This window comes from Bison bison, unplaced genomic scaffold, assembly GCF_000754665.1.
Source record: "Bison bison bison isolate TAMUID 2011002044 unplaced genomic scaffold, Bison_UMD1.0 scf7180017864180, whole genome shotgun sequence".
NCBI classification, from domain to species: domain Eukaryota; kingdom Metazoa; phylum Chordata; class Mammalia; order Artiodactyla; family Bovidae; genus Bison; species Bison bison.
In genome coordinates, this window is record NW_011494752.1 from 13,220,445 (window position 1) to 13,231,392 (window position 10,948).

The window sequence follows — 10,948 nt, forward strand, 5'->3', positions numbered from 1 at the left end:
GTTCTGGAGCAGCTTCAGCACGTGGGCTGGTTAACATAGGGCCACCTTCAGTTGCCCAGACATGGGGGTGACTGAGGCCAGAGGCCCTACCAACAGGATCCGAGGCTGATCAGAGGACTGAGGGAGCAAAGTTCTCCTGGACACATCTTCTTTGCTAGTATGGGGTTCGGCCCCCTCCCTGCCCCAGATCCCGGGGGTCTGTACCCCAGGACCTCAGAGTCCGGGGTAGGTGGGGTGGTGGATGGGTTCTGGACATATTCCCCTCCTTCTCACTCTGGCCCCTACTCCCAGGGTTCAAATCCCTCTTCGTTGGACCAGCAGGATGGAAGGAAGAGGGAAGTGTTGACTGTCTGGGTGGGAAGCCTCCCTCCCAGAAGAGGATATTTGGCTGAGGGAATGGCGACTCTGTCCAGAGGACAGATGTCCTAAGTAATGAGACTTTAATGTCGGAGCTAATGGGAACAGTACACGAGACCAAATGCCAAAAAAGCAAGGAAGAATGAGAGTGTTTGTGAAGCCTGCAGAAAGCTGTGACTCCCCTTCCAAACGCTGGGGAACGGGGCCAAGTGCATGGCCACCCAGAGCCCGGCTGGAACTCAGCTTCCATGGGTCCCGAGGTGGGGACAGTGGCTCCAGGGAAAGAGGGTCCAGGGTTCTCCTGCCCCTCTGACCAGGGTAGGGGCTGCAAACAGTGCCCAGAAACCTCCACGCTCCCACACCTGCCTTGATCAGAGGGTTAAGGACCTAAGCTGCAGACCCAGGAATGTGAGCTCTGCCAGGGACCACCACCATGGCTGTAACCATGACCATGACCACCGCCAGCGGTCAAGATGGCTGAAGCTAGAGAGCAAAACCCAGGGCTCTTTCCTTTTCATGGGCTTTTCAGGACAGAGGGCTTGAGGCCTGGAGAAGCAGAGAAACTCCAGTGAAGATTGAGGAATGAGAACGCAAGGCGCAGAACATCGAGACGAGAAAGAGCAGAAGTAGAGCGGGGAGGCAGCGTGAGCTGGCCGGGATTCTGGGTCTGGCGAGTGCTGTGCTCGATGTTATAAATGGGGCAGAGTGGGGAGCTGTGATAAATGGAGCTGTTTGTGAGCTGTACATCTTTGTAATTAAAACTGAGAATGGCGCGAGGTCCATCCTCTCGCCCCTCAAATCGCTTCTTTCCTCTCAGGAGCCAGGACTCCTGCAGAATTGCTCTGGGGGCGTCCTTTCAATATTGCAATGGTTTAAGGGAGAAGTTGTTTTATGGTCTTTTTTTTTCCAATTAAAACCAGTGTGTTTTTGTGTGTTTTTACTTTTTACCTTTTCTTGGTATTGTCTTCACAATCCTCCACCAGTATAATCCATTCTCGAAGAGAAGCCCTTTTCACTGCCTCGGGTGCCTTATGCCTGCATGCAATGCAAGTGAGGCCACCAGCCCAGGTTCGAGGTACCCCGGTCCTTAGGTCATTCATTCTCCAGTCCCTTACAGAAATGACACATCTCAGGGGACAAGACCCTGATGCTGGGAAAGATTGAGGGCAGGAAGAGAAGGGGGCGACAGAGGATAAGATGGTTGGATGGCATCATCAACTCAATGGACATGAGTTTGAGCAAACTCTGAGATAGTGAAGGACAGGGGAGTCTGGTGTGCTGCTGTCCATGGGGTCACAAAGAACTGGACACAGCTGAGTGACTGAATAACAACAGGGGACAATTTCTTTGCTTTCTCAAGTAGTCTAAGCATCACTGACTCATTTATGTTCAGGAAGGTGAGAGCCAGGTGACCTGCTGGCCCACAAAGGAGACAGTGGCCAGCTAAGGACTAGCTGTGTGATCTTGGGCAAGTTACTAAGCCTCTCTGAGTTGATTCTGTCATCTGTTAAACGGGCTCCAGACTCAGGGTGGTAAAAGGATGCAGTGAGCTCACACAGGATGCCAGGTACAGAGGGAAGTCCTGGAGGAGGGGTGCTCTTCTGAGTATTTCCCCATCCCCTGCAACCCCTGCTTCATCCACATGACCTTGAGTCCTCACCTAACTGAGCTCTCAGGTCCTCAACATCGGCTTTCTGGAGTGACGGGTGATGCGGTCGTGCGTCAGAAGCTCCAGGGAGACACTTCTGGATGCCTGAGCAGAGGGAGGGGCACGGCCAGCCGCAGAGCAGAACTGACCCCTCCCAGAGTGCTCCAGAGTGACCGTATGGAGCTGGTGGGAGCAGAGGCTTTGCCCCAGCCCCTCAGCACCCACTGGCTCCCAACTGAGAAGAAGGCACCCTGCCCCACCCACAGCAGCGCAGCCCACCACCTCCCCAGCACCAAAGAGAAACAAGACTTGACCACAACTGCTACACCTGGTGGCTCCTTGTCACCTGCCCTTAAACTCAGCCTGCCCCATCCTGGCTCCATTTCTGTGATCAACCCCATGGAACGAATGTACTTTTGGGGGTCTGGGGAGGCGCAGTTATCACGCGAGGACTCTCCCAGCAACGCTCACCGGAAACCCCATCTTTCTATGCTTGCAAACACTTCTGCTTCATCAGTAGCTGTGTAGCCCAAGCGGTGACCTCATCTGAGTGCCAAACTGCAGAGGTGCTGGCATTTCTGATGGAGGTGAGGGAAGTCAGAGCGTGGCAGGCACCCGGCTCTGACTCCCATGCCTGGCCGCATGCATCCCAAAGAAATTGGGTCCCTTTACCCTCAGAATCAAACTAGGAAAGTTGGGCTACCTGTCTACTATCTCATGCAGAAATGTGAGACCATTTTTAATCTTTTCTGGGTGGTTATTTGAGCCCTTTGCTACACATTGAACCCCCTTTTTTCCCCTCTCCCAGCTCCTCTGCTGTCTGCTGAGACACATTGTGAGAACACAAAGCTGTTTTTCTTAAGGGCAGTAATCACCCTTCCATGTAGGGAGGGGCCCTTTCCTAGCGGTCATCACGAGCAGAGGACTCGAATGCATTTAGTACCGGGATGCCTCCTCTGGGCACCTGCCTTTGGAGGCAGCTGACGCAGCCCCTGGGCAAGCGGGTCTCCCTCCTTTCTGATCAGTAACCAGCCAAACACCTCTTTCATTCATCAGCCTCAGCCCCACGACATCGATGCTTATAACCATCTACCCTAGGAGGATAAAAATATGCTAGTGTGATGAAAAGTCAAAACAACACACATGGGCTCTGAAAGCACTTCCAAGAGAGGAACCGCGGTGAAAATTTCTGGGGAAGAATCGGCAGATGGCTTCCCAAGGCGACCACCGAGAAGGATGACACACAAGGACAGGTACATCCTGCTTCTTTTCCAGGAGGACTTGGGCATGTTGCAGGCAAAAACCCCAAACTGCAAACCACAGAGGTGAATTTCAACAGAATGATGGAACCCAAGTTTCCAGATTCATCAGTCATCCTCCTCAAAGCTTCTCTGGTCCCCTCAATTTATAAGCACCCTGGCCCTGTGGTGTCTCGACCCAGAGCTGAGAAACAGCAAGATGAGCACCAATGAAGGTGCTTCCGTGGCTCATAGAGCTGTCTTACATGCAGGAGCCGTCCTGGAGGACAGACCTGAAATCACCCACTTTGGGGGCCAAGGAATGTCTGGGGGCACTCTGAAAGTGAAAATCAATCAGTCGTGTCTGACTCTGTGCCACCCCATGGGCTATACAGTCCATGGAATTCTCCAAACCAGAATACTGGAGTGGGTTGCTATTCCCTTCTCCAGGGGATCTTCCAAACCCAGGGATCGAACCCAGGTCTCCTGCACTGCGGGCAGATTCTTTACCAGCTGAACCATAGGGGAAGCCCAAGAATACTGGAGTGGGTAGCCTATCCCTTCTCCAGCAGATCTTCCCAACCCAGGAATCAACCCGAGGTCTCCTGCATTGCAGGGGGATTCTTTACCAACTGAGCTATCAGGGGTGCTCTGGTCTCTGGCAAAAACTGAAACGTGCATCTACCTGGTGGGTTCCAGCATCCCCACCCATCGCTGGGAGAGATAGAAGGCATTTACAGCCCGTGTGTTTAATTACAGGTTTCTGCCCATAGTTTTATCCACGACCCATTGCTCTGGTTCACAACTCTTTGGCTTGTGCTGTATTTTCCTTCTTCAAATGGTCTGCATTACTCAGCTCTTATTAAAGGATCATAATAATAACCTCAGAGCAGGGTACTGCCCTTTACAAAGGAATTCGGAGAAACTGCCAGGGACCAAGGAAGTGAATGGAAGTCATTTTAGTGGATGGAAAAAAATGAATGAGAAAAGGGCTTGAAAAAAAAATGTAGGGAAGTAGGAGGAGGGAGAAGGCTGTCACTCACATCTCTAAATATCTGAAAGTTATCTGGTGATGACTAAGACACACATACATAAAGTAAAATAGAGGAGATTTTCCACCGGGTGAGAAGATAAGGCTTGACCTGTTGGCCCAGGACACCAGCACCTTCTAGTTCAAGATCACTCATTCCCTCCCTGGGGACCCTTGGCATTGTCATCTGGCCTCCCTGGGCTCCAGCTGCTTGGCTTACAAAATTAGAGAGCTAAGTTAAATGACTAGACTGCAATAAAAACTCTATGGTTCTGCGCCCATGGATGACAAAAGAAAAGAAAGTACTACTCTGACTTTTCAGAACATTTTGGTTTTACTTCCAGAAATTTAAATATATGTGTATATATATATGTGTGTATATATATATATAGATGAGGTTAGCAATGTGCCCTGAATGGGTGATAAATAAGCCTGCTCAAGCCCAAGGAACTGAGACCTTCTGAGAGGGCACTGATAAACCTTCCCACCAAGCCCTCGTCCCTGTCTGCAGCATCTGAAAATGAAGACACTGGCAGTGTGGAGTCATAAATGTGACCTGGGGAGAAATAAAAGGTAGGTGTTTCCTAAGATAGAGGTGGGGGGTGAGAATCACATTTTTAAATGTATTTCAAACGTAAACTTGGGCTCAGTGGTAAAAGAATCCACTTGCCAGTGCAGGAAATACTGAAGACACGAGTTTGATCCCTGGGTTGGAAAGATCCCCTGGAGAAGGAAATGGCAACCCACTCCAGTATTCTTGTCTGGAGAATTCCATGGGCACAGAAGCCTGGTGGGCTACAGCCAGTGGGGTCACAAAGAATTGGACACGACTGAGAGACTGAGTACATGCACAAAAATGAACGCAACCCAGGCCCTCATCAAGTCCATTAAAGTTCCGTTCCCCATCATCCATCTGAGATGGTCTTTACACTAGGAAGTTCAAACCATAACTCTGTGGGTCCATGGGATATATATTGTCAAGGGATGTAAGACAAAATGCACTTGAATTCATCCTAATTTCAAAAATAAGCTTCTGCGAGACTTTGAGCGGAGGGACGGGGGTGGCAGAGAAGGCCAGTGATGATACCCAGCAGCCAGGGGCTGGGAGCTCCTGCCACCACTCGGTGGGGATTCTCACTGATTCTAGGGAAGGAGCCAAACTGAAGACCTTGGGACCATCCCTTCAGGCCATGGAGAACCAGGCAGAGGAGTTAGGAAGAGGAAGCTTCTTTCTGAGTAGTTCCCTTCTCTCCCAGACCCCAGGGCCTGTCCGTCTGGGATCATCTCTTGGTCAGCTCACTTTTTCAGCTCTTAACCACTGCTTCCTGCACAGTTGATCTGAAATCAACTGCATACTCACTCTGATCTCTCATTAAAACAGGCTGAAAACAATGCACTGGGCTCTTTCTCCTCCTGTGTCCTAGCAGCCGGAAACTGTGGGTCAACTCTTAGGACCACAGTAGAAGGTTTCTCCAAATGAACGTGCTCTGAGCGTGGGCAGGAAAGGGGACATAAGTGCACGCCTTCCAGGGCTGAGGTGGGGGTGGAGCACCCAGGAAGACAGCAAACAACGCTCCAGGGAGGACTCCCCAAGTGCCAGGATTTTTGCATGGCTGACCCACTCCCTCAAGAAGGAACTCTGCTTAAGGACTTCCCTGGCGGTCCAGTAGTTAAGACTCTGAGCTCCCAATGCAGGGGGCCCAGGCTCGATCCTTGCTCAGGGAACTAGATCCCACATGCTGCAACTAAAACCCGGCATAGCCAAGACTGGCATGCTGCAGTCCATGGGGTCACAAAGAGTCGGACACGACTGAGCGACTGAATTGATACATATATATATATATTTAAGACTGAACTCTGCTTAGCCTCATGGGTCAAAGGTAACAGGCTTACATTTTATGATTTGAAATGCTCGGTGCCAATAGCCGGTGGGCAGGGCTTATCTGTTGACTGAACACACGCGCACGTGGCTGCAGGGGTCAGGAGGAAACCAAGAGCTGGGGATCTGGGCAATGCAATCCATCTCTGGCACCTGGTCACCTTCCTCCCTTTCCTATTTTTGCTCCTTTCTGTCTTCCTGGTATCCTTCCCCTGATCCCTCCTCCCATAAGCCTTCTTAAATTCTTCCACAATTTCACTTCTCTCTCTCTGCATTTTGTTTTTTTTTTTTAACTCCAAGAAAATGGAAAACATGCAAGGCTAAGACCTTCAGTCCAAGGCAAGATGCATTTTTTTTATCCTTTCCCTCAAACTGCTATATTTGAAGTTTAAAAAAATAAAAACAAAATACAAGTTGACTCTCGTTTAGATCAATTCATTCTAGTCAGCCCACAGTGCTTCAAAAAATGGAGTGTTTGAAGCGATTTGACAATTCATTGACCAGGAACCTGGGAAGAGAACTCACTAAATCAGTTGGCAGAGTGGTCCCGCTGCCACAGTTACGTGGCCTGTGCGGACAAAACAGGGCTCTTCGGGTTTGTAATTAATTTCTGTAGGCAGAAAAGGTAGGACACAGTGTTCCCTTGATGTTTCTAGAAATAAGCAGAAGAACTCAAGATGTAGGCCCATTTTGATTAGGTTACCTGGGGTCATGAATACGCTTCTTTTTCCCTAATGACATCAGCTCAGGTTTTTTTTCCCATAGCCCTGAGCACTTCTCCATGCCCATCTGCACCTTAAATTCCTCCATCCTTCATCCCTGGGCAGCAGAGTGAAGACCCCCGGCATCTCTGGCCTCACCCACTGCACCTACAGCATCCTAAAAGCTTCCTGACCCATCTGTTCACTAGCCATTAAAAAAAAAAAAAGCCACACTGTTCCTCAGAATGATTCTCATCTCCAAGACTCTAATGAATCAACACAGGGTGAGGAGGAGGAAGGAACCGGTTGGAATGTGAGCGGGCTGGTTCAGAACTGAATGTCAACAGGGAGCCCTTCCCTGAAGCCATGTTCTGGGCAGAGCCCCTGCCCCTGGAGGCCTCGGCAGGCCCTCACTGAACAGACAGCCCCAGGGAAGCGTTGCCAAAGCTGTTTGGGAACACTGAGCTCAGCGGGGACCCGGGGACAACCTATGGTCCGGCAGCTTGAGTCTCAGCCTGGGCAGGTACAAAGGAAAGGGCCAGATGAGGCTGAGATCCTGGTGGGAAGTGGGGTCCCAGGTGGGAAAGGCAGGCGCGTGATGTCCAGGGCTCTCCAGAACCAGAGCCCGGCTCCATCTTTGGTCCCCAAGGCCACCTCTCTCCCCGCCCTGGGGTCCAGCTGAGAGTCCGTGCTCACATGCTTCGGTGTGAGAGCTGGTGGGTTCCCTGCAGATGCGGGGCGCAAGGGGATGGCTCACACAGACGGCAAGGTCTAATCACTTCTGGAAAAGACTAAATCTGTTCCTCCCTGCAGGGGCTGGAGAAGGGAGAGGGAGGCCCACCCTGAGGGGTGCGCGCAGGGCAGGCGGAGGGCCAGCCAGGCTTGGACACCTGAGGAGGCAGATGGCCCATCTTGAGGCACATCCTTCTTTTGACCCTTCTATCGCTCCCACAAACGTCCCTCCTGTTCAGCCCATCTGCCCATCTACCATCTTCACAGAGGCTCATACGCTGGAACAAGTCAAATAACCTTTGCCGTCTCAGAAAGGAAATGCCTTTCCTGAACTATTTCAAGGAGTACGGAACAGAGCCCACGTCCCACCTCCTCCTTGGACCTCTGAGGAGTACACATTCCTTCTCCCTCGCTTTCTCCAGGGAGGACTCATTACAGTGTGAATATTTATCTCTTTCTCCCCTGCCAAACAAGACAATCTGTACCCCAAACTCCCTGGGACAGCAAACAGTGACCTCCAAGCAAAGTGGGAGCATGGTGGTACCACGTGGGCACACCCAGGAGTCAGTGGGCATCTCCTGCTAATGTGCAAACTCACCCTGCCACGCCTGGTAAGGGAGAGGTTGGGGTGGGCTGCGATGTGCCTAAGTGGTCCAGAACTGAAAAATAAGTTTCTCTGATCTGCCCAAGGTCACTCGGGGAGTGTCCTAGATGGCTCGCTCATGCTCCATCCCCTCCCCCACCCCCTTAAACACAGAGACAGGCTCTGTCCCCTACCTAACAAGCATCAACACGACAGCTTCCCAAGCACTGATCAGGCGAGCCTGCAGCTGCTGGAAGAGGTGCTGTGAACTGAATAAAATCGGAGGTGAATTTGAGGGAGAAACAGCCCACATTTACATAATGGTCTGAGGGCCGAAACTCATCACCCTTCCCATGGCTACCTCTCTCCCCCAAGCTCGGAGAGAAACGGCCCCCACAGCATCACACTGAGCTGCACACCCCTATACACAGTAGTCACCCTAGTTTGGAGTGGGTTGGGGATTCAGTGTGGTGAGGCAACAGGGATGTCTCCCTCCAAGGTCACAGCCCACAGGACAGAGGCCAGCGCCAGCCTCCTTGGGCCACCTGCATCCTCCCAGAGGATGATGAATAAACTCAGTAAGAGGTAGAGGAAAAGACAAGGGACAGGTTTCCCCAAGGGGTGCAGACAAGAACGGCCTGGGGACGAGAGAAACCCAAAGAAAGCTTCGTGGGAATCAGCCAGCCAGAGACCACAGCCAGCCTGGAAGGGGTGACGAGAGGCCAGAACAGTCAAAGAAAGCGGAGGTGGACAACCCTGGGAACCTGGAGGCAGAAGCAGAGGAATAAGGACCCCGCACACCTGCTTCAGGAAGGGGAGCCAAGAGAGAGGATTCTTTGCCAGATGAAACCCGAAGGACAGAATGCCTTGCCCTTATTTTGCTCTTCACCCCCCGGCCCTCTGCTTTTAAGAACCAGGACTGACCACAAACTATTTATCACAACTCCTCCATCATTTTCCCTCCAGCCACTGACTTATACCCTGAGAGACAAGGTTGGGGTGGGATGGAGCAACGGTGCTTCAGGATTAATGAGCGATGACGATAAACCCATCTCCTTTGGGAAGCTCAGTTCCAACACTCAAGTTTGTCAGTATTCAAGTACTCATACTTTGTGGATTTTGACTCAAAATCAGCCACAGAGCATCATCTTTTTTCAACACCCTCAGTATCCAGGGGGAAAAAAAAGAGATGCCCAGAAATTTCTATCTGCCTTTCTCTCTCTTCATCAAGGTACAGGTGATTAATGTCCTCAGCAGTGAGGGAAGAAGGTTTTCAGGCTAAAAGGATAACAAGCCAAGTGCAGAGATGAGCTGAAGCTCTAGGACTCTGGGTGGGAGCCTGCAGGCAAACTCAGAAGGAGGGCTGGTCTGAGGGGTGGTCTCCATGACTAGGGCAGTGCCCACATCATGTGCCAGAAATGGAGAACCCCAGGGCAGGGTTCGTTCCTTGAAAGACTCTGCTGAACCATGTCCAGCCATTTATCAGAGCTGAGCTTGTGTCCCCTGGGTGCATGGTTTCCTGAGTTGTAAAGAGAGCCTGGTTTCCCCATTCCCTCGGCTTGGACCTCCCAAGGGGTGCTCCGGAAGCTAGGGTGGTGGGGTGGGAGGCAGTCAGGGTGGAACGCTGGACAACCATATCTTGAGCCCTTGGCGTAAGTTTTGGCAGGAGGCAGCCCCCCACTGCCTCCCTGGTGTAAGCAGTGAAAGGTGCCCACCGGGTTGAACATAGCAAGCAGCATTCACTCTGAGTTCTGCCCACAGGGCTTAAAAGAACAAGTCCTCCAGTCTCAGCAGGGCAGATAAGCATCCTACTCGACAGGATGCAATGAAGAGAAACCATCTGCCCCTGGTCAAGACGGAATGCACAGATTTGAATTCCTGCTTACCCAGGAGGCTCCCTTTCCCCATCACCCCCATCTCTCTAAACACCCGGGAACATTCAGTCCACACTCTTTTCAGTAAGGTTCCAACACTGTTCAGCTCCCTATATCCAAGATGACTGCTCTGGCTTGATTCAGAAAACCAAATGCAATAAGCGCCTACAGCGAGGTGCCCACCTGCCATGAAACCTGCACCCTGGAACCCCACCCGGGATTATTGGAAGGTGCGCAATTCTTACACTCAAACTCTGGATTCCACCAATATCTATTTGGCCCTGTAAATGTCCCTACCAACCAAAGCGTGCGTTCCCGGTTCTGAAGAAATGGAGCAGAGGGCGCCGAAGACTGATTTATTGCCCGTCAAAGAGGCAGGGGAGGGAAGTTGACTTAAGAGAGTGAAGGCAGCCCGGGGAGGGCGGTGGGTGAGATGCCAGGAGGACAGGGACGCCTGACAAGAGGGGTGAGCAGCCGGGAGAGAGGCTGGGGGGACGGGCGGGGCCCCCCACTCACCCCGGGCGGCCGCTCTCACCTGTGGATGTTCATCTCCCGCGGCGGGCGGTGGGCCTTGTCGTAGGAGACCTTGGCGAAGACGCCGGCCACGATGACGAAGGCGATCACCCCGCAGGTGATGTAGACGGTGAAGCTGGTCTTGTCCTTCTCCGGGTCGTACTTGTTCTCGGGCCCCGGCGACACCACCTTGGTGCTGGGCGTCTGCACCCACACCGGGCTCTGGTAGTTGGTGCACTGGCGCTGATCCAGCTTCTCGTGGCGCTTCTTGCAGCAGAAGCGGTAGTAGCAGGTGCCGCAGCAGTACAGGTAGCCGCTCTCGCTGTTGTTGCACTCGAACTCCTTGTCGTACTGGCCGCTCACGTCGTAGTAGCCCCAGCACGTCTCGTAGGT

General features: G+C 52.1%; 1 protein-coding gene across 1 annotated transcript in view; it reads right to left on the reverse strand.

Annotated features, from left to right (window-relative positions):
• The window catches only part of SHISA6 (shisa family member 6), a gene marked incomplete at its 5' end in the record, with an annotated part of 259,216 nt that extends 248,268 nt beyond the window's left edge, over positions 1-10,948 (reverse strand). The window contains one exon of the mRNA XM_010843187.1: positions 10,578-10,948. Coding sequence (XP_010841489.1) covers positions 10,578-10,948 — 371 coding nt within the window. The remainder of the gene's footprint in view (positions 1-10,577) is intronic.